Genomic DNA, 25,002 nt, shown 5'->3' with positions numbered 1-25,002 from the left:
CTTGAGTTGGTTTTCATTTTGTAAAAACTAAACATGCTTGATTCTTGAGGATGTCGATTATGCCTAATTTTTGTGAAGGATAACATCCTCAAGCAGAATGAGGATAACATCCTGTTTGAGTAGGCTTTTAATACACCCCCAAGTAACACACTGTTATCAGGTTTCTTGTTGATGAGAACATCAACAAAAGGCAGTTTTCTATTCTTTTCAAGCTCCAGTGTAAATTTGATTGTAGGTTTGAGGGAATTAAGAGAATGAAGAAATAATTGTAAACTTGGGAGATAATATTTCCAAATAATAAAAATGTCATCCACGAATTTCTGCCAGACTGTTGGTTTTAGAGTAGTCTTTGCTAAGAAAATCTTTTCAAAATATTCCATAAAGAGATCAGCTTATAAAGGAGATGGCAGTTGCCAATTGCAAGTCTTGATTGTAAAAACATTATTCTACTGAAAAAAAATTGGCTTGGAGACAGTGTTCAAATCAATTTGTGATATATGGTAGAAAAAGGTCTCCAGTAAGGTTTAATGCACCATATAGTAACATCATTGTAACATTAGTAAATCCATGCTCATATGGTTTAGCATTTGTAGGACAAACAAGCCATAGATTTGAGCTGAGAAAGAAGGAACATGTTGGAGATGTTGAGCATTTACAAAAAAGGAAAGGTATGTTTGGCAAAACCAGTCATCTGTCATTAACCATGCTCATGCTGTTAATCAGGACTCTTCAAGCATGTCATATTCTAAATTTTTTACTTCAGATTTCTAAAAGAAATGGTTATGGTCATCCATTCATGTAGATCACTAAATAAAAAACTACGGATGTATATTAAGAAACATATGGAGTTACTCATTAAATCATTTAACATCGTAAATTTCTTCAACTTTGCTAACAGTTACCCTCAGTCATTAACTTCAGGCAACTAATACATGCCATTCCACTTTACATTGACTTGTTAGCATGAATTTATTTTCCTTGTAATGATTTTTCCGCATTTGGACAACTTTGTCATCTATTTTTATGTTAATTAAACCGTTGAAGGCATCAGATTTTTATGGGTGAGCAGAACTAGTATGGTGTAAGTTTCAGATTTAAAACTAATTTATTGCTGTGCATCCTTTAATTGTAAAATATTTTCTTTTAAATAAGCTTGGAGATCTATTTTCCATAAAATAATTTGGTTTCTTAAGGATCCTTAGTATGTTTTTAGTACAATATATTATCCTTAACTCATGATTTAAATTAAAACTTTTAATGAAATTTATTATGTGCATGTAAATAAGCAATATCTATGAAGTGGTACTTAAGAGATACATGCTCACTATGGTGTCTGTTGACCTCCTTCTGAGCATGTATCTCTTAAGTACCACTTCATAGATATTGCTTATTTACAAACGGCCATAGCACCTATCTTAATAAGATGCAGTACTTCCTTTTTGCTGCAATGGCTGCAGCGATCAATGGGAATTTTGGACCATTCTTCCTGTAGGCATGTAATGAAGTCCTGGACTGTTGTGGGGAGGACATCCTTTGACCCTCACCCAATGCATCAAGTTCATCCCACAGATGTTCAATAGGGTTGAGATTGGAGCTCTGTGAAGGCCAGTCAAGTGCTTTGACATTCATATCCACAAACACACATAGTTATAATAGCATCCTTATGACACAGTGCATTGTCTGGCTGAAAGAGACAGTGGTCATTTCTGTAGAAGCACCACAAAGTAGTAAGCATTTGATCCAGAATGTTCAGATACCTCTCGGAGGTCAATGTTTGTGGCACCACAAATAGAGGTCTGAGGCCAAACCAGAAAAACAGAAACATACCATCACATTGCTACCTCCAAATTTCATAACTGGGGTTATGCACTCTGGTAAGAGATGTTCACCATGCATCTGCCACACCCATCCATCTGTTTGGTAGATGGTGTAGATTAATTTGCTTCTCCATAGCAGCTTTTCAATCTCGCACATCACATTGTACATGCACTTTGCACCACTGAAGATGACACTGCATGTTGGTTCAGATAATGTGGGGGCTTGCATATTGTATGTTCAAAATTGAGACTACCTACCATGGAAGCCTTGGTTCTGAATGATTTTGTGCAGCTTCATATTCCAGTTGATGTCCAGAAATCTACATTCAGTGTGTTGGCCAATGAATGGCAGCTTTACATATTATCCTTCATTGCATCCTACAGTCACATTCGGTGGGTGCGGTGGGTCATCCACTGTGAGTGGCACTTGCAGTTGACTTCCTGTTCTTCATCTCGGTATGGTATTGTAGATATTTATTAAGTTATTTATTTTGTGATGTCAACTTGCGCCATTTTGTAAATGTTTTTGTTTTCTAGTTACTCTTATCTTTAATAAGCCCCCCCCTTACATTAATATCTTTGTTTGCTTGAGTTTATGTTAAATTCCTTCAGAGACGGTAACCTCTATCTTTTCCCTAAATGTTCTAATCTTAAAACTCACATCTGATACTATTGCTTCACCCTGGTCTGCATGTAATCTGCTTAGCACTGGGGTCATAAAAGAAGGAAAAACCTCTATTTAAGGACAAACCTCAATTTAGATTGCTAATGCTCATGTTTAGTAGTCCTTTGAAAAATTTATATCAGTTAACGACATCAAGGACTATGTAAATTTTATATTCTTTACAAACATGAGAATTTATCTGCTAAGCATTTTATTATTTATCTAATAATAAAATGTTCTTTATTTCACCATAAGAGATTTTACAGTATCACTGATTATTGACCTGGGATGACCAAATAGGCCTGTCACATGGCTTCCTATTGCAATGCCCTTTCAAACTCTGTTGGTTCCCTTTTCACAACCATTTCACCCAGAGACAGTGCACTAACTTGGGAGCATCGTATTACTCTAATTTATACCAGTTACAAACATGTTACTTTTTTACATGTCATGATGCACCTTGGCCTTGTCCATTGACCTCTTCCCAAGCAGTGTGTGTACTTGAATGATATATTTGTCCCATAGCCTAAGGTTATGGCACTCCTCAAATGCTGTATTTCATCTGAATACTTCAAATATAAAATACAATATACAAACAGAACTCTGGTCTAGCCATGGGCCATCCTCTTTTGCCAGTTCTATCAAATCTTTCTATGGAAATATTTGAAAACAAGGCCCTAGAAGAATACCATCTTAAACCAAAATTATGGAAAAGGTACATCAATGATATATGCTTAGTCTGGAACCATGGATTACCTTCACTTCTGCTTTTTCATGAGTACCTGAATCATCAACACCCTAATAGAAAATTAACCTATGAATTAGAATCTAATGGTTCGCTCCCATTTCTGGGCCTTCTGCTAAGGAATCTGGTAAATTAAAAGTCTCTGTATTTCGAAAGCTTATGCATATTGATAGATATCTACATGCTTCATCCCATCATTATAGACCTCAAAAATTGGGTATTATTTCCACACTAGGAGCAATAGCCGACTTATCACTGACAAGGATAAACCAGCCAAAGAATTTCAACATTTAAGAAACACTTGCCTTCAAAATGGCTATAATGACCACACCATCTCCAGACTACTCAACTGACATGAGACCATAGAAATTTCTAACGAAGAATAAAATATAGAATTCATCACATTCTCATATATTAGCTCTGTTTCCATAAAATTAGTAAAAATACTTAAGGAATATTAAAATCAAAGTAGTATTTACCCCTTTATCAAGATGAGATCACTACTCTGATACGCCAAATCTCTACATAGCCCACTTCATTATTTATCAGCTTTAGTGCAATTGCTGGTCATCTTACTATGGACAGACAGAAAAATCAATTAAGCAGTGCATTAAGAATTATAAACATGTTAACACAAGAATATTTTAATGTTTGCTAAATATTTCAGTCTGAAACCAACAGACTATCCTCAGTGGCTTGATAGGAACAGTTTTTACAAGGTGGAATACAAACAATTGATCATTCGAAAGTAGAACAAGCTGCATGATGTTACATTGCTAAGCATTAAAGAGAGGTAAATTTCATCAGAACGATGAATAAATTATAGATATTAATTAACAATTTCATATAACAATCTTAATTTATAAATTCAATTAAAGATAACATTAGACTAATGTAAGAATTAAAGGTCTCAATTAAAAAAAAAAACAACTTTTAGTGGATTAAATTTTCCCATATTTTTGACAAGGATATACAGTCATTTCGATTCACGTTAGGACGTTGAAGTAAGGCCTCAGCACTCTCTTTGAATAGCCGTTCAAATTTATAGCAACATCTGTGTAGAAGGCGAGTCTTGGACCAGAGAATGCTGTGGCTTGTCTCTATCCCATGCTGTGCCAATCCAGACTTATTGGATTTGTTGTGAAGAATGTATGATTGATGTTCTTGTATTCTTTTTTCTATAGAGCATCCTGTTTGTCCAAAGTACGACAGATTGCAGTTACAAGGAACTTGATATACACCAGGCAGAGACATAGTTTGAGCTTTTATCTTTAGAAGAGAGGAAATAGGTGGATATTTTGTTAATAAGGTATAAGTGGCTGTTAAATCATATTTCCTCAGAATTCTTGAAATTGATTCTGAAATCCCGGAAATATATGGAATTGGAACTCAACATATTGATTCTTTGTTGTTCTGGATAGGATTGTAGGAATCGAACAGATGTTGTGTAGTTGTTTCAGAGAAGCCATTTAATTTCATATTGATGTTGGAAAGTTGCGGGTCTAAGTTTGCGGAAATAAAGGTACGGAGATCAGCAACTTGACGAATCTTAAGAAAAATCTGGGAGTTTTTGGAAATATTTGGCAAACATTAAAATATTCTTGTGTTAATGTTAGGGAACCCAGACATTTCCTAAAATACTGGATCCTGCCGTTGTCCCGAGAAAACTATTCTGTTACAAACATCGCTCTCCATCATTTCAGGGAACTGTAGATGCGTTGTTATTTTCTCAAGGCGAGTGATGGCAACTCTGCAACAATGATAAGTTTGTTAGAATAGTGCGCATATGCATTGACATTTTGGCGTGTGCGTGGTGATATTGGTTCAGCTTTAAATAGCATGGAATGGTCCACTTGACCCACGCAATTTTAGAAGCTTGCGGAGCAAGCTTCTAAAATTTTTTTTATTATTAATTACTGTACGGCTGCTGTTAAAATGTATGGTTTTTTTAATTCTCCTGTGGCCCTGTTGAACGTTGAAAATGCCGAAAAGGAAGTGTGATTATACAGCCGCTTTAAAAACTCAATTTCCATTTTTAAAAAAATCTACTAAATTGGGCGAGACAGATAAAGTGGAGTTTGTGGTGGCTTGTTTAGTGTCAAGCATGGCATCCGACATTACCCAGCACATTGCTACGAAAAGACATAATTCTGAATCTCGAGCTAGTACAAGTGCAAAAGTCAGCGATTTCTTTACCAAGAAATGTATCTGGGATCCCTAGTCATAAGTGTCCCGTATTTTTTCCAATGTATCTGGGATCCCTAATGTGTTTATAATTCTTAATTTAATGTCACAAGTCTCTCTCAAGAATTGAGCAATGCATTGATGAACACATTCGAGATATTGCATACCATGGAAGTGAAGCCTCAGCTTTGTCATCGCATATGCTCTCTTCAGCTGACCCCCGTAAGATGCTTTGCAAATGAGACATCAAGTTTTATGGGATAAATCTGAACTGTTACACCATTGCTATGATACAACAGAAAGAAAAATCTGGGGATCTTTGGAAATAGCATCAGATCCTGAACATCTAAATATTAACCAAAGTGTTAACTTGGCTGAGTACATCCTAGCATTAATTAGGTAAATGCATAAACACGCAGAATGTTTGAACAATTGGAAATATTTTAAAAATAACATCAGTCTCTTCTATAACTGCATAACAGTTGTCACCTTTGTTAGTTCTTACTGTTTTGTCTACTAGTTTGTATATTTACACCTGAAGAAATCCTGTGCAATTAGGATGAAATGTCATGTTGCCAATTAAAATAGATGTTATCAACTTATTCCGGTGTTCTTATAAACTTTAGTCATATATATTAATCGAGTAGATCTGTTGTAGAACAGATCTACACTCCAGAGATCATCAATTAACTATATTGTCCTCATTGGGCCAAGTAATCTTATATAGGATCAAATGCGTGATCAGTATACCATAGTTGGGTGGATTTTGGATTTGTACAGAGTTAGTGCCTTGAGAAGGAAAGTACACAAAGATCTTAGGTAGCTGCAGAAACTGTTGCTGAGATTTGTTGGTTCCAGGAAAGACTTGAGGTGTCTGTCAGCCCCCCCCCCCCCCCCCAAAAATCCTGATCATGTGTGCAGCTGCATGTTATTGAAAGTTAGGAGAATGGATGGGAGATCTTTCTTGTGATAGATTAGACATGGTTGAGTTTGGGTGGCATTGAAGACACAGTTATCCTACTAAAATGTAGCAAAGAGATGAGCTTAGACTTTGAAGGTACTTGGGCACTACAAGGTTTGTCAACTGAAAAGGAGTCATGGAGTTTACTGTCATCAGAACAGGTCATTTATATATGAAAGGAAGAGAGCAGGTGAAAGGACAGATACCTAGATATTCCTGCACTGGTGAGAAAATCCAAGGAGAGGAAACCATCCACAATGACATATAGTGAAAAATGTGTCAATCCAGTTGTAGAAGGTAGAAGCAGACCACAGGGTGGTAGTTTACTACATAGGCCTCTGTGCCAAACCCAATCAAATGCTTTAGAAATGTTGAGAGTGATCATGTGAGATTTTTCCATGGCCTAAATCCAGAGATGGGTAGTGAAGGCTTGAAAATTAGCTGAGGATTGAGAGTGGTGGAATCCATATTGCTGGTCACTAATCAGCTTATAAGAGTCTCTGGATGGTACAGAAAAGATGGCTTTTGAGGACCTTTTTCTATAGTTTTTGAAAGAACAGAAACGAGAGCAGTTGGACTCTAGCTTGTTGCTGACTTATCACTTCACTTAGAATGGCCTGGATGTATGCCTGTTTCTATGCTGTAGGGTGGATACCAAGTGAATGGGATAGATTAAGGAGATGGTACTTAATAGGTGTTAATTCCAGAGCACAAGTTTTTAACTTAGTGGTTAACTGTTCTTTTTTTAAATTAATTAATTATTATTTTTTTTTTGGAGATAACATATACTAAAATATTAATTATAAACAATCTTAATTAATACTTTCCTATATTTTGGAAATGTTATATTGCCATCATCAGGGATCACAAAAAACTGTGCACACAAGCACTGTGCAAATGAGGCTGAAGAAAAGTAACCAAAGTCGGGCCTATAGTCCTAAATGGTGCCTCCTAGTGGGCTAAATTGGGTTGTCTTATCTATTGGGATGAAGATCTTAGGATTAATGCTTCCCATATTTGTTGAGGCTTGGAAACTTTTTCAGGCCTGAGGCAAATTCGAGGAATGGCCTTCTTCCAGAGTATCCTGTAGTGGTCCAAAGCATATCAGCAAGTCCTGAGTGGCTGTATTGGTGGAATCGGATGTATTCTTTGTGTTCAGAAATTCTGATAATGATTGTCCTGCCTGTTGGCTGTAGTTGGACAGTTTGCAACTGCAAGGGACCTGATAGATACCTGGTAGGTTTATGGAATGTGGCTCTTTGGTGAAACAGATAAGAGATGCTAGTTTCTGTATGGTCTCTAAGGTTGCATTTCTTTAGGATTTTTGTCGATTTTTTGAATGTGCCCTGGATATATGGAATGGTGATAGATCTTGAGTAATCTATGGTATGAAGGGGGTTGGAGGTTGTAGTTATTACAGAGTTTTAATATTCTTTGGGGGATTGTAGCCATTGACTAGAATATGGTCAAGTTCAGTAGTTAGGATGCTGCTATCAGAACTGATAAATTTCGTCCTGTTGTATAGGGTTTTATAATCCCATATTGTTGGGTGCGGGGACATGACTGCTGGTGAATGTATCTACCTGTATGAGTAGATACATTCACCAGAAGTTCATGGTGTAAATGAAGAATGCCAGGGATCCATCAGACTGGCATGTAATATCAGAATGTCTTGGAATGGGAGACTGTTGCAGTTTTCCTTTTATAAGGAAATTGGATCCTGGTGTAGTGATTGTTTAGATGTGTTAAGAAACTGTAGAGCATATCCAGGCCATGTGGCCAATGGAGAATACATTATCTATGTAGCGTAGCCAGATAGCGAGTTTATATGGGGCAGAGTTCAAGGCTTTTTCTTCAAAGTTTTCCTTGCCAAATGAAATAGTGAGTTCATGGTGAACTGAAACAGGGCTGAGATATCAGGAGGAAATATGGCTTGAATGAGATCTAAGGTATCTTTGAGTGGGACATTAGTGAATAAACAAGAGATATTAAAACTGACCAATATGTCAGCATGTTGGAGCATAAGTTTTACAGCCACTATACTGACTGTAAAGCAGGCTGAGTTTTTTATATGTGAAGATGTGTTGCCAGTATATTATGTGAGCACTTGGACTAAATGTTTGGATAATTTGTATTTGGGTGAATCAATGCCATGGGATGTCAGTTCTGATAAAGGACAAGTAATGCCTTTGTAGTGGAAGGAACTGAATTTGTATAGGAGTATATCATCATCCAGGAGTATATCACCATGGGGTGCTTAAGGGTCAAAGCTGTATAACTGAGAGGAGACCTCCACATAGCCTTTAAAGGAATGCGGAGAACCGACCAGGGCTTCTGACCTAATGTCCAATCCTCACCTTCTCGTGGTGCACCCTGTTGGGTATCTACTTTGATACTGAACGAACGAGGATGGGCTGGCAATTTGGGATTTAGCCGACCAAATTGTATTCTTATTGGTTAAACCAAAATATAGAATGATGGTACAACATGACAAAATTTCATGCCGGCTGGGGCGTTGCCCGGATAAACAAGGCCCCCGTTGTTTTCGCCAGGGAACCAGAGCGAACAGCGAAAAGTCAGCTACTGGAACAAATCTGAAAACAAACCCCAACTCAACATCACCAGAGTTAAAGATCGGTACTATCAATGTAAGAAGCCTGAATGGCAAAGAAATGGAGCTAGCTGAGGAATTAGATAAGTACCAGATCGACATAATAGGGGTGACTGAAACAAAAAAGACCAAAACTGGTGAGATCTTTCTGAGCAATAAATACAAAATGTTATATTCAGGCAATAACAATCAAGGAAAAGAACCATAGTATTCAACACAAAATACGAGGCTAATCTTCTTGAATGGCAGTCAGTCTCAAGTAGAGTAATGTGGGCAAATATGAGAATGGGGAACTGGACAATGAGACTTATTTGTGCCTATGGTCCCACAGAAGGTTCTACTAAGGTAGAAGTGGAGGAATTTTTTGAGGCTTTAGAAAAAGCAACTGACACAATGAAAAAGGAAAAGTTGGTCATTGTTGGGGATCTAAATAGTAGAGTAGGAAATGATTGTGAGACATACAAAAATATTTTGGGAAAATTTGGAGAAAAGAGCAAAGCTAATAATAATGGCAAATATCTGTTGGATTTCTGCTCAGGACATGGACTGGTTATTACTAACACCATGTTCCAACATAAATATGTGCACAAATTCACATGGAGAGAAGAGGCTAGGAATAAGAAAAGTCTCATTGACTATGTTATTGTTGATAGTGATGTTTTCTCCCTGGTGCAGGACACCAGAGTGTACAGAGGATTTGAAATTGGAAGTGATCACTATTTAGTCTTGAGCAGGATAAAATTGAATTTCATATTGAAAAGAATAACATGTAAGAAAGTTTTAAAGCGAATAAAAGTTGAGCAGCTCTCAGATGTAAACTGTAGACTAAAATACAGAAATATTATTGAAGAAAAAATGAAAGAGTTTGAGAACAGAAATCAAACCTTGGAGATTCAGTGGCAAACTCTGAAGGAAACATTGATTGATTCTGCCAGAGAGGCATGTGGTGAAGTTGTGTGCAAGGATAAAAATATCAGAACTCCCTGGTGGACACAGGAAGTTAAAGAGGCAGTGAAGGAAAAGAAGAAAGCATATCAAAAGTTCCTGGCAAATAAGTCAGCTTTTACTCTTACAGAATACAGAGACAAATGTAAGAAAGCTAAACAGTGTGTAAAACTAGCTAAACAAAAGTCATGGGAGGACTTTGGCAAGAATATAGAAAATAAATATCAAGAAGGTGGCAAAATATTCTGGAGGTTGTTGAAGAAGCTTAGGAATGGAGGAAAGAGTGCTGTAAAAGGAATTAGAGATGATAAAGGTGAAATGAAAACAGGAGAAAAAGATATCCTTGAAGTATGGAGTAATTACTTTGAAAAACTGCTAAATGAAACAAGCAGTGATGACAGCACAGTGATAAAAAACACTGACCAGGCATGCAGTCAGGAATACATATCCATACTTGAAGTAGAAAAAGCCATCAAAGGCTTGAAATGTGGAAAGGCAGCAGGAATAGATGATATTCGACCAGAAATGCTGAAGTATGGTGGTATAAGAGTCTTACAGTGGCTGCACTGCATAGTTCAGAAAGCCTGGACAGAGGGACGAATTCCCGATGATTGGAGTAGAGCTCTCATAGTACCCATATATAAAAAGGGAAATAAAACTGAATGTGAGAATTACAGAGGTATTTCCCTACTGAGTGTTCCTGGCAAGATCTATGCAAGTATACTTGAGAAACGGTTGAGAAGAATTGTGGAAGAAAAGCTTGGTGAAGAACAAGCTGGATTCAGGCCAAATAGAGGCTGTCAGGATCAGATCTTCACTTTACGACAAATAGTCGAGAAAGCATGGGAATATAACAAAGATCTGTATTTAAGTTTTGTCGATTTGGAAAAGGCATATGACAAGGTGCCAAGAGAGAAGCTATTCAATACGCTGCAGTTATATGGTGTCAATGGGGCATTATATCAAGCAATACTTAGTCTTTATTTGAGATGTGAGTCAGCAGTTAGAATTGAAGGAAGTACAGGAAGATGGTTTAATGTTAAATCTGGTGTGAGACAAGGATGTACATTATCCCCTCTGTTATTCATTATCTATATGGATCACATTATGAAGGAATGTGGTATTAAACCTGATATCAAAATTGGAGATGTTAATGTCAGCTCTTTGCTTTATGCGGATGATGTTATACTTCTAAATAAATCCGCTACAAGTCTGCAAGATTCTCTGACTAAATTGAATAGCTGTTGTAATAGATATGGTATGAAGGTCAGCAATAAAAAGACAAAGACAATGAAAATAGGCAGAATCATTGAAAATGTCAACTGTGTTGTGAATGGAGAACCTGTGGAACAAGTAAAACATTTCAGCTACTTAGGCACAATTTTTACTGAAGATGATAAACTAAATATAGAAATAGACAACAGAATCAGCTAAGCTGGTATCGTGGGAAGTCAATTGAATAAATTCATATGGAATAAGAAAGAAATTAGTCGGAACACTAAATTAGCTGTATACAAGACTGTGTTCAAACCAATTTTAACTTATGGATCTGAGAGCTGGGTCAGAAGTAAAACACTTGACCAAAGACTAGAGACCGCAGATATGAGAGTCCTGAGAAAGATTAGAGGCGTGAACAGATGGCATCAATGGCAATATCATATTAAAAATGAGGATATTAGGAAAGAACTTGACATTGTCAGCATCCAGGAATGCGTTAGCAGAGCTAATCTCAGATGGTATGGTCACTTAAATAGAATGGGAGAGGAAAGATTAGCAAAACAAGTGTTCTCTGCCAGGTTGGCAGAAAAACGACCCAGAGGAAGACCAAGATATAGGTGGATTGATACGGTACAAAGTGCCTTAGACGATAGAAATATAAGATCTGATAATGTTGGCGTCTTGACAAGTAACAGACTGATTTGGAGGAAAATTGTAGATAGGAAGTTAGTAATGATGTAATTTTTTCATGTAGTACTGTCATATCCTGTACACCCCTTGAGGGTACATGGCAGGAATTTGATGATGATGATGTATATCATCATCGACTATGGACTATATTACAAATGATGGAAATCTCTCCTTTCTACTTTAACAAAATTCAATTCTTTGATAGTCAGCTTATTCTCCTATCAGTGATGTAATGAACCATGTGACAAAACGTGTCACAAACTGCAACATTTAAAACTCCTTTTAGTCTGTTTCCTGGTTTCTCTAAGCCATGGTGGAATGAAGACTTGCACAGCTAGGGAAGCTCAGAAGAAACCATGGAGTTTCCATGATCTTTTGCAAATACCCCCACAACAACAACAAACCGCATTGCTTTCAACTATGCATGAGTCTGAGCAAGATGCATCCATCGTTATAGCCAGAGGGAATCCTGGATCCAGTATACATTTTCTGTGACAAGATCAACAAAGATAATGGATATACAATTGCCAACATACTCGAGGACATTTTTGTAAAATGCATCAATAGTACCTTCTTACCAACCCCCTCCCACTTCCTTGCCTGAAAGTGCAAAGTAGGAAAACAGCAAATTCTGTTTTCTTTAAATGGTGCTGAAAAATACAACAGGCCATTCACAAAAGAAGAAATTCAAGCTGCTTTGCTTAAATGTCACCCAACTGCTGTTGCACCAGATAACATCCATTATGAGATGATGTCACCATCATCCATGGATCAACTACTGCACCCTATCAACAGAATTTTCTGAGGGCATATTTTTGAATTCCTGGCGAAAGGCTACTATTGTTACCTTTCTGAAACCAGGGAAGGATCCAAAATCCCCAATAAACTATCATCCATTTGCTCTAACTAGCTAGCTGCTTGTGTAAGATTTTAGATAAGAAATTGTTAACGTTTGTCTTTTATGGGTTCTTGAAAGGGAGATAAAGAAAAAAAATTCCAGAACACAATCTTACTTCACAAGTATCATTCTACACCTGATCATCTAGTTTAGCTGGAAGTATCCATTAAAGATGCCTTCCTGAACTTGATAATCGAACAACTTGCCTTTTAAATGTCATAAGGTTCGACACCTTTTGACTACTTGTATATGGAAATATGACTTCTGCATTACTTCAGCCTTGGTATCACTTCTGGGTAGTGGCCCTTCCTATAATGCATAGCGTTATACATGTCCGTTGAGATATGTGCATTGCATTATGAGATACTTAGGCAGTTGATGTGAAGTCATTAGCCTCTATATACAAGTAGCCCAGTCGTGAAGTGACATCATGTGCAACTTTGTTTGCTAACACTTAGATAAAGGATGAAACCAAGAATATAATTTCCTGGCATCTTTAATTTATAGATTAGACAACATTGCATATATGCCACTTCAAACATGTTATTCATAGATACCATCATGCAGCTTTTCTTTCTTTAAGCTTTGCAAATTTTCCACTCCTCCTGTTGTCTGCCAGCATCTCTTTCAAGCCTAGAATTTTGTCTGTTTATGCTGATGGTTCAAAATCAAAAGCTCTTGTGATTATCTTCTGTTATCTTCCCAGACAGCACAGTATCTGCTCAGATCCCACATTGGTGTAACATCCTTACTGCTGAGTTGACAGAGCTTACATTAAACACTACTTTAGATTGCATCACTACCAGAGGAGGAGGATATATATACAGGTTCAGATATACAGATAATACGAAGACTAGAGCTACAGAAGCATCCAGTGCTGTCTCAAATCCACATGTCCTTTCTCTTGAAGGGTGATGACATGTTTGAGTTCTGTTGTGCTGGATTAACCATTAGTCATATTTTAATTGACTGCCCTCATTCATTTCATTAATGAGTGCAATCACTGTTTTAGCCCATTCATAATCTAAGACCTATACACTCAGGCAGATTTTATCAGACTCATGAAGTCTTTTTGGTTTTTAAATTTTTACAGAAAATCGTTATTTTTCTCTGTGTATAGATTGTTTACATTATTATTTTTTATTTATTTATACGGTGTCTTTGTATATAGCCTTTAAATACCTGGTTGTTTTTATCTGTATTTAATAACATATTTTACATTTATTTTTATAGACCTTCTATACATTCTTATCTCTACTAGTTTTTACGTTTGTTTAGTTATGAAGTCATTTTTACATTGTATACTGATATCTTTCCTGGGCAGCATGGCTGTAGTTGTCCTTCCTATAAAACACTAAACAAACAAACAATTCCTGAAGCTACTTCAGTGGAGCAGCTCCTGTGAAGATACCTATAAAAATGACATAATGCATAGATTACCTGTGAGAAAATGACTGAGGGAATCTGGGGGGGGGGTGCTCATCTATTATTAAGCTGGTTATACTCTTCTGTTTGCAATCAAGAATTCTTAGGAAGGTTTTGGAAGCACCACCCAATAAGGTATGTATTGTTGTCAAATATGAGAAGAATACCTTAATTATAGGGAGTGATTTAAAGGAGGGTGGGATGATATTTAAAACTGAGGAAGGCAATAGTTGATAATGGTGGTGTAAAGGAATTGCCACTGTGGATGAAGGATAATGATCATTATATGAAGGTATGCACTTCAGGATGAAAAGAACACATATGAGGGTTGTGAAAACTTAGGTAAATTTCCAATAGATGCTGACACAATTCATTCATACCAGTGTCAGCACATATCATCTTTTTCATGACCCCTGGCCAAATTTTAGCCACGTGTGACGTGTAGTTCTTGTCTAGCAAACATTTAAAATGGCTGTGTTTGCATTTTTCATAAAATGGAGAAAAACGAGTTTCATGAAGTGATAAAAACTTTTATTTGAAAAAGTAGATGGCCGTGCAGAGAAAGCTAAGCGAGGTGCAGTTCATGGGGACTCTGCACCTGCATTAAAGACTATTTATTTTTGGATAAATGAGTTTAAACATGGCTATAAGTCCATCGAAGATGAAGCACGCTATGGGCGTCCAACTGAGGTCACTGTGAAGGAAATGATTGAAAAAATCCATGGTATCGTTATGGAAGACTGCTGAGTGAAAGTTCCTGAGATTGTAGGCATCTCAACTAAATGGATATATAATATCCTGCACAAAAAATTGCACAATTTTTTTGTGTAGTAGTTTGACGAAGTTTAATCACAATTTGTAGGATTTTTTCCATTGTGACTGTTTTGTGACTGTAGGCGAAATTTGGATCCACCACTACACACCTGAGACCAAGCAGCAGTCAAAACAGTGGACAATGCCCAGTGAAAGAGCACTGAAAAAAGCAAAGACCGTTTTGTCAGCTAGGAAGGTGATGGCCACTGTGTTTTTTTGGGATTCCCAAAGAATTATCATGGTAGACTATTTGGAAAAGAGTAAGACAATAACAGGAGTCTATTATACATCATTGTTGGACGGTTTAAAAGAACTAAATAAAAAACGGCCAAGATTGCCATACAAAAAAAGTGCTCTTTCATCGACAATGCACCGTCCCACGCATCGGCCGTTACAATGGCAGAATTCCACGAATTGGTTCCACATCCACCATATTCTCCAGACTTGGCCCTGTGTGACTTCTTTTTGTTCCCAAACTTAAAAATTTGGCTCGGTGGGAAAAAATTTTTCTTCAAACGAGGATGTCTTCAAGGCTGTGAATGACTGTTTTGCATGCAATTAGACAAATTCTACATTTTAGATGGGATGAAAAAATTGGAAACTCGCTGGACCAAATGTATAGACCTTGATGGAGACTGTTGAGAAATAAAGGTGATTTTTCCCCCCCCAAAAAAGTGTTTAACTTATTTTTTTTATCAAACTTTTCAAACAACCCTTGCATTTGTATCACATTGATAGATGTGATACAGGTATGTAATCCCTTAACCCAATACAGCTAATGAGGCTAGGGATTTGGTAGCGATAGTGGACAGAGTTGAAGTTCAGAGGACATATTTCAGAAGTTGAGAAAATAGCGCAAAGGATTATTTGGATGTTGAAAACCACGCTAATAAAGGTAGAGAGGTTATTATCTATATGCTAGTAACAGGAGGATAGATTGAAGGTTACAGGTTTCAAAGTTTACTTGACAGGCAGAAAAGAGGGCATGATAGAAATTTATAATTTACTAAATGGGTTTTGTAAGATTGACACAAAATAAGTTTTTCAATACATGATGAGTATAGAGAAGTAGGATCACCTCTTGAAAGTTGGTTAAGATGTTGTTAATTATGTTGTACAGACTAGATTTTTTGTTTCAAGAGTGGTGAATGAATGGAATGGATTGCCAGAATTAGTTGTGAGCACCCTGGCAGTGAATGAATTTAAGGAGGGGTATGATAGTTATTGTGTTTATAAAGGTTAGTGTTGGTCTCCTGCGATGTGTCTTTTGACTCCATGGAGATACTCGCATAATAATAATATCCTAAGGTTGGTCAGATTTTAGTTTATAAAGTGTTAAGCAGGAGAGAAGTGGTGATTTGAACCAAAAAAAAAAAAAAAAGGTGTTTTTGGAGGCTGTTGCATGTGATGTTTCTTCCCATCCAGTAATTTAAGTTAGATGTGAAAGTCAATCCAGGAATACAAATCTGATCCTGACACTTGTTTGGCCTTGGAGAAGGGGGGGGGGGTTGCATATCACAGAAAATCATGATCAAATAAATTTGAATGTTTTTTGCATAAGATACATATTTTCTATATTTCCATTTCTTAAAAGAAATTTTTGTTATTCATATAATTTTTCTGAGTGTTTTAATGTCCCTTATTTGGATTTTAACTATTTCAGCTCTTGTTTTTATTGCTTAAGATGAGAAGTATGCTTGTTAAACTATAAATTAATTAGTTAATTCATCAAATTAATTTTTATTGTAACTAAATGAAAAAACTTTCAACATGCAGAAATCTTGTTGTTTGCTTTAAGCGGTTGCTTTTTTTAAGTTGTTCCTTCAGAGTTAATCCAGTTCCTAGGTGTGTGTGTGTGTGTGTGTGTGTGTGTGTGTATACATATGTACACATACACATATAAAGGTATAAACTTATCTTGTTATTGTTCCATGTAAATATGCAGAAATCTTAAAGATGCCAATAATTATATTCTGGGTATCTTTAAGTATAACTAATTAATTTATAGTGTAACTAAGTGAAAAAACTTGCAACATGTAGATATCTTGTTTACTTTAAGTGATTGATTTTTTTTTTTAAAGTTGTTCCTTCAGAGTTGTTCATGCGGTTAGCCTAGTGGCTGTGCGCTTCGCAACCATATGCTTGGGGAAGGAGTGTCGTAGGTTCGGTTTCATCGGAAAGAGATGTGAGGAGCTTAAGGATCTTACTCAGCCATAGCCAAATTAGCCAGTCTTGGGCACAGACGGTAGAGTTTTTCACCTGGTTTATTCTGGGGTTTTCTTCCCGCAAACAGGCAAACCGGACCTGTAAACACACAGGATATAGCCATAGAACATAGCATGGCAAGGAAGGCAACGGGAAACCACCTTACTCATAGTCACTTTCCTAGTATGGTAGCATAGCTGTCCCTACCATCCATTAGGATGAAGGAAATCATTCCATTCCTTCAGAGTTAAACCAGTTCCTAGATATTTAAAAACTCATGACTTGTTCTGTTAGTTTTCTATTTATTTCTAATTTGCATCTAGTTAATTCTCTGCTAATTATAATTGTTTTTTTATTGAAATATATTTAGAAGTGTAAGGTATATTCATAAGGTAGGACCAGATTTAGCATTTGGGTGCCTCAGGTTTGCTCCACCTGTATTCAGTGACTTCCTGAGGTAATTTTCTAAGTTAGCAAATTTAAATGACATTTGTCAGTGCAGTATGCTTTGTACTTAGATATTGGTGTGTGTGTCCAATTTAACTTGTTTATTAAGGTTATTGTTAAATAAAAAACGATGCAGGTGGCCTCACCAGATCTGTTTTCTGAAGGTCCCTAATTATGATCCACTTGAAATATATTTTAGCAAACTTGTGTATGTGCATGCAGAGTATTCCTTTAATTATATGATCTTGAAAGGATTTGATTAAAAGATTACATGATGAGGATTAAAATATATAATTCCATTTTGGGTATAAAATGTATTTCTTTAAAAATATCCTTTAAGAAATTAGTTTCATGTTTTATGTATGTGTTTTGGGAAATTTTCTTAACACTGACTCTGCTTTGTTAATTTTAGACCGTTTACTGTTCCCTTTATAGTTATCGTCATTCTTATTATTTTAGAGTTCAACTCGTGGTCGTATGTCTCCTCTTCCAGCAGTTATGACTAGGACAGAAAGTATTGGAAGCTTAACAAATGATTTCAAAACAACGTCAATGCCAGTTGGATCCTCCCGAGGACCATCTCCTCTTACCATTGGTATGTGTGATACAATTCCATTAGCTGTGGCATTTCAGGAGGTCGTTAATGCATACTTCAGAGGAACAGATGAGACAAAGTGAGTCGATCTTATAAGATATTGTTTAATAGTGGTAATTTAATTCATTCTCATATTTACGCATTGGAAGTAAAACATCTACTTGAAGGTGGTTGCAATGCTTCATGTTTTTCCTAACTCATCCTCCTCCTCCTCCTCCAAACTGTTGGTTCTGACTGAATCATAGTTGTAGTGATAATGAACTTAAAAGCACTAAATCTCACAGCAAACTTGATTGCCAATTTCAATAAAGTAAGTAGCCTACAAGCATGTTTTTTATTTGTTTGTTTATTTCTCTCTCTCTCCCTCTCTCAAGACTTATCAGTATAAGGTGTGAATTAGTATATACATATATATATATATATATGATTTTAGTGTAATGAACATATGTAAGATCTTTTTGGCATAGTAAAATACAAATACAGTTGACCCTTGAACAATGCAGGGGATTAGGGGCACCAACCTCTTCCTTTGTTCAGAAATTTGCGTATAACTTTTGACTGCCCAAAAACTACTAAAACTTCCTACTGTTGACTGGAAGCCTTACTGATAACATAAATGGATAATTAACACATATTTTGTATGGTACGTATGTATTATATACTATATTCTTACAATAAAGTAAGCTAGAGAAAAGAAAATCATAAGGCAGCGAAAATACATTTATAATACTATACTGTATTTATTGATACCATAAGTTTGTCATCTGTTTACAAGATGAATCGTGTCTCTCAGTACCTACATCAATATTGTCTTAATATATACAAAATACTGTAGATGTTACACGTATTATTAATAATAGACATCAAAAACGAAAAGATAATATGAAAAATAATTTACTCATATTTATTTACAGGTATAATGATTCATGCATTGATAACAAAGAAGCATCAATACGATTGCTTTGCAGTAGCCTAGCCTATACACTAATGAATGAATTGTTATAAAATTTTTATTTTATGCTAATTATTAATTTAGCTAATTAATAACAGTTTATGCAGTTAAGATTTAATGCTGCATCTTTATGTTTGTTTACATTTCTCTCGACTGTGAATGGCCATACATAGTCTGTATGTATTTGTGCACGTAAATTTTGATAAATTTTAACTTTTTATAATAAATTGTGTATACTTTATGATAATAAATGATAAAATAGACTAGTGTCTGCATATATGAGTCTTTGGACTCCTTGGAGGTGTCACTCAATAATAATAATATATTTTATGTATTCAGGACATACCTAACTTTTTCTTAATTTTTTTGATATTTCTAAGCTACGTATTCATCTGTGAGTTTTTTAATTGGTTGCAAATATCCAAAATATTTCCAATATATTTATTTAAAAAAAAAAAAATGAAATGTGTAAAAGTGGAACCGCTCAGTTCAAACCTGTGTTCTTCAAGGGTCAACTGTACTTTTAATTTGAATGTCATATATAAACATGCATTCATGCATTTATTCTATTTGTTCATAAATGCCCATTCACTAATATAATGAAATTTAGCATATTCTCACTGGAAAATATTTTGGGTGTGCACATTATCTGTTAATGGAGATCATCTATACATTTTTTTTTTCTTAAATATCAGTTGTATGCAAAATATTGCGGAACCTAACAAATTGCCACTATTTGTGGCCATGTTTAGCAGAAAAATCTGTATGTTATTTTTGAGCACCTGGGAGGCTGTTGTTCACAGAGAGAGAGCACTTGGCAATGAAAGTGGTTTCAAATAGTAGAGGTAGAATGTAAAAAGAGTAAAAGCTGTGGTAGTTACTGTGAAAGGATGTCCATGAGATAATGATCAGAGTGAACTGCCTGAGAGAACTATTTTAGTTAAAATATTTAGGGAGGTTTGATGTGGCTCTCCCCAAATGCAAAACAATATTATTTTAATGTTGGACCAACTGATTTGTACAGAATTAGCAGATGTATAGTTTTTGGAATGGAAAAGGATCCAAGATTTTTAAGTACTGTAGACATGTTTGTGCTGTGGTATGCTAGAGGTGAATGTCAGTCTGATCTTGTATGGGGTAGGGGATGGAGAGCTGATATTATCAGTTTTTGACAGTGGTTATTATTATTATTATTCTCAGATATGCAGACAGTATTCTAATGTTGGCAGCTTTGAAATTTTTGAGTAGGTTAGCAAATATATTAATGTTTAGAGCAGAAAAAGGAACCCTCAGATTTTCAAAGGTGACTGTTGGTGCTAGGATAGAACATAAGTAAATGTCAGTCTAAAAAGTGAAATCTATTCCTTTGTGGGAAGATGGGTATTACCAAAGGTAAAGGTTGGTGAAATGAGTGAGAAAGAGACTATATTTTGGTAGAAATGCAGTTCACAAGGTTTCTTTGGCACCATTAAAAATGACCTAGCCAGATTTCAGGCATTGGTTTGTAAGATCAATAGCATGTGGGGTCTGTGACACCATATTCTACCATACATAAATACATATTTATGTATGGTAGAAAGAGAGGTTACTGAAAGATTAGACTCTCTCTGGAACTCACTACTGTATTAGTAGGGAAATGTGAAGGAAGAAAGTAAGCAAATTGCTTCCTGTGAATAGCTCAAATGAAACATTGCAGTAGTTTTCTGAATAAATATATATGCCATACCTGATCAAATGCCTTGATCTACAGCAACTGCACAAGTTTATTCAATCTTAAGTTTCCAGAAAAGATTGGGACAGATCTGCTTTGGATTAGTGGTGGAATCTATACTGGCAGTACTGATTAATTAGCAAACTTTCAGGTGGTGAAGGTGTTGATTGGTAATGACTCCTGTATTAGATCGAAGTGGCTAAAAGTACCTGTTTTTAAATGGACTTGGAAATAGTTAAAAATGAATTACTTAAATATAAAGAGCCAAGTTAATTTTATAATATATTATAGAATAGTGATCTGTATTTGATCTTGGGTACATCCCTTCTTCTAGCTAGATATTTACCTCAGTTGAACCCAGACATTTAAAGTATTTTGTGAAAGTGCATAGTCGTTACTTTTAAATCAGTCTTTGTGTCTTTTTGTTTTTAATTCTTTAGTGATTTAAAAATTATGTCTGCTTAGTTAGTCACTTCGACTAATTTTTTTACAGTATAAGGTGGATATGGCATAGTTTTTAATCCAGATATATTTTTCATGAGTACTCTACTAAGTGACATGTAATCTAGCATTATTATGTAAGGTTATGATGATTTCAGGTTAGTAACAGTATCTTTCCTGTTTATAGTGTTACTTGTAATTAAAAAAAGATTGATCAGCATATATCTTTACTGTTCACATGTTTATTGCAGATGATTTCCATTATTAATATTGGTATGAATTCGCAGATTACCAAAATTCCTGCTTCATATTTTTCCAGTATATGTAAGACCACCATGGGTGGTTCTCCACATAGCCTTTTAAGGAATGTAGAGAACCAACCAGGCCTTCTGATTTACTATCCAGTCCTCACCTTCTCATGGTGCCTGTTAGATATTGACCTGGATACTGAATGAATGAGGATAGGCTGGCAATTTGGGATTTAGCCAACCAAATTATATTCTTATTAGTTTAAACCATAAGGGAAAATGGTGATACAACATGACAGAATTTCATATCTGGGGCATTGCCTGATTAAACAAGGTCCTCATCGTTTTGATCAGGGAATCAGGGCAAACAGCAAAAAATCAGCTACTGAAGCAAATCCCAACTCATTGTCAGCAGAAATCAAGATTGATGCCACTAACATAAGAATCATCAATGGAAAAGAAATGGATAAGTACCACATCAACATAATAGGTATTACTGAAACAAAGAATACAAAAATAGGTAAGATCTATCTAAGCAACATACAAGATGTTATATTTAGGCAATGGCAATCAGGAAAAAGGAGTAGCTACAGTATTCAACAATAAATATGGGGATAATCTTCTTTAATGGCAGGCAATATTAAGTGCAGTGATAATAGTAATAGTTAATTACTATTATTCTCACTGTCCAGTTCCCAATTCCAATATTAGGAATTGGGAACTGGACAGTGAGACTTATTTATTCCTATGGTCCCACAGAAGGTTCTACTAAGGAAGAAGTGTAGGAATTTTTCAAGGCATTAGAGTAGACAGTTGACACAATGAAAAAGGAAAAGTTGATTCTTGTTGGTGATCTACAGCAGCATAGGAAATGATTACCAGACATATAGAAATGTTTGGGGAAAATTTAGAGAAAAGAGCAAAGCTAATAATAATAGTATGTGCTAGATTTCTGCTCAGAACATGGACTAGTTATTATTGACTCCATGTTCCAACATAAAAATGTGCTCAATTTTACATGGAGAGAAGATGCAAGAACAAAAGTCTCATTGAACTGTTATTGTTGACAGTGATGTTTTTCCACTGGTTAAGAGTATACAGAGCATTTGAAATTGGAAGTGATCACCATTTATTGTTGAGCAGGATAAAATTGAATTTCATGTTGAAAAGAAGGGTGTGTGTAAGAAAGTTATGAAATGAATCAAAGTTGAACAAATATCAGAGGTGAACTGTACACTTAAATACACAAACATTATTCAAGAAAAAAATGAAAGAGTTTGAAAACAAGAACCAAACTTTGGAGATTCACTAGCAAACCCCAATGAAAACACTGATGATTCAGCAAAAGTCACATGCTGATGTAATCTGCAAGGATAGAAAAATCGGAACTCCATGGTGGACTCAGGAGGTTAAAGAGGCAATCAAGGAAAGAAGAAAGCTTATTGAAAGTTGCCAGCAAGTAAGTCAGCTTGTGCTCTTAGAGAATATAGAGAAAAATGTAGGAAAGCAAAACACTGTCTAAAACTAGCTAAATAAAAGTCATGGGAAGATGTTGGTAAGAATATAGAAAATAAATATTAGGAAGATGTTAAAATATTCTGGGGGCTATATATATATATATATATATATATATATATATATATATATATATATATATATATATATATATATATATATATATATATATATATATATATATATATCGGTACTTGAAGTACAAAAAAGGTATTAAAAACCTCAAATGTGGAAAGGCAACTGAAGTAGATGATAGGTGACCAGAAATGCTCAACTGTGGAGGTATAAAAGTTTTACATTGGCTTTTTTTTTTTAATATTTTTTTTATAATGCTTCTATCCATGAAAGAATACAGGGGGTCCTCGACATGCGTCGTTTCAACTTTACGGCGGTAATCCCAAAAATAATTTTAAAAATAAATATCAACTTGAAGCAGTGAGACGTAAAATTCAAACGTCGCGGGCAAACTTGTTTGTGAGCGCGGCAGAAGAATACGCCATCATGCAGCATTTGTTTGGGAGAGGTGGCATCGCTTGGGTACTGCATGCTTTGTTTACATCCGCTCTCTCACTTTTGTGTTTGTGTTTTTTTTTTGTGACTTTTTACCCTTCAGTATAGCTCCCAAACGTAAGACAGACTCTTCCGATGGCAATGTGTCGAAGAAAAGGAAAGCCATTACATTAGAAGTAAAATTAGACATTATTAAAAGGGGAGAAACGCCAACGAACATCGGGTGCGCGTTGAACTTAAGTCATACCACAGTTGGGACTATTATCAAGGATAAAGTTTGCATCCTTGAACATGTGAAAGGATTGGCGCCCATGAAATCAACTGCGATTACGAAAAAACGTAGTAGGCTCATGATTGAGAAGGAAAGGCTTCGTGTTCTTTGGCTGGAAGACTAGCATCAATGCCGTATCCCAATTAGCCTCATGTTAATTCAAGAAAAGGCAAAAAGATTATTTGAGGCATTGAAAAGTGAAGGGGGGGGAACGAGTGCAGGTGAAGAGTTTAATGCTAGTAAAGGTTGGTTTATGTGGTTTAAGGCTCGAGGAAATTTACATAGCCTTAAGGTGAAAGGTGAAGCTGCTATTGGTGATGATAAAGCAGCTGGTGAGTTTCCTGAGGGGGTTGGCTGAGAAAATAAGGGGGGGGGGGGCTACAGTGCTCAACAGGTGTTTAATGTGGACGAGACAGGCCTATTTTGGAAACGTATGCCTAATCGTACCTATATCGCCAACGAGGAGAAGGCAGCACCAGCCCATAAAGCTGGTAACGAGAGACTGACTTTGCTTCTTGGGGCTAATGCTGCTGGCAACTTAAAACTGAAGCCCTTGTTGGTCTATCAGGCTGAAAATCCAAGGGCACTAAAGGGCATTTGGAAGGGTCAACTGCCTGTCATCTGGAAGTCCAATAAGAAGGCATGGTGACACTTCAAATCTTCGAGGACTGGTTTACCAACCATTTTGTGCCAGAAGTTCAGAGGTACTGTACAGTCAAGGATCTGCCCTTTAAGGCTTTGTTAGTGCTAAACAATGCCCCTGGTCACCCTGCCCACTTGGATGATTTTCACCCTAATGTTAAGGTGATTTACCTTCCACCAAACACCACAGCCCTTTTGCAGCCTATGGACCAGGGTGTTATTGTTTCCTTTAAGGCCTACTACCTCCGCAGGACATTTGCTATGGCTTTCAGGGTAACTGAAAAAGATAGGTACTTAACTCTCAAAGACTTTTGGAAATCGTATAGCATTTATAATGCCATACAAAACATTGAGCATGCTTGGGATGAAGTGAAGCAGACAAATTTGAATGGTGTGTGAAAAAAACTGTGTCCCAATTTGCGAATGATTTCCATGGGTATGAGGAGACAGTTGAGGCTGTCACAGAGAAGGTTGTTGCCCTGGGGAAGCAGATG

The 25,002-nt window shown here is 36.1% G+C and overlaps 1 protein-coding gene across 3 annotated transcripts in view; it reads left to right on the top strand.

Annotated features, from left to right (window-relative positions):
- The window catches only part of LOC150108520 (F-BAR domain only protein 2), a 521,764-nt gene that overhangs the window by 408,666 nt on the left and 88,096 nt on the right, over positions 1-25,002 (top strand). For all 3 annotated transcript variants that reach the window (XM_090390828.1, XM_090390826.1, XM_090390825.1), the window contains one exon: positions 18,083-18,297. In XM_090390828.1, coding sequence (XP_090246954.1) covers positions 18,083-18,297 — 215 coding nt within the window. The remainder of the gene's footprint in view (positions 1-18,082; positions 18,298-25,002) is intronic.

This window comes from Typopeltis vanoorti, chromosome 3 (genome assembly GCF_054136105.1).
Source record: "Typopeltis vanoorti isolate ZY-2024b chromosome 3, IOZ_Tvanoo_1.0, whole genome shotgun sequence".
Lineage (NCBI taxonomy): Eukaryota > Metazoa > Arthropoda > Arachnida > Uropygi > Thelyphonidae > Typopeltis > Typopeltis vanoorti.
The sequence above is the reverse complement of the archived record's forward strand: the minus strand, read 5'-3'. Positions and strand labels throughout refer to the sequence as shown.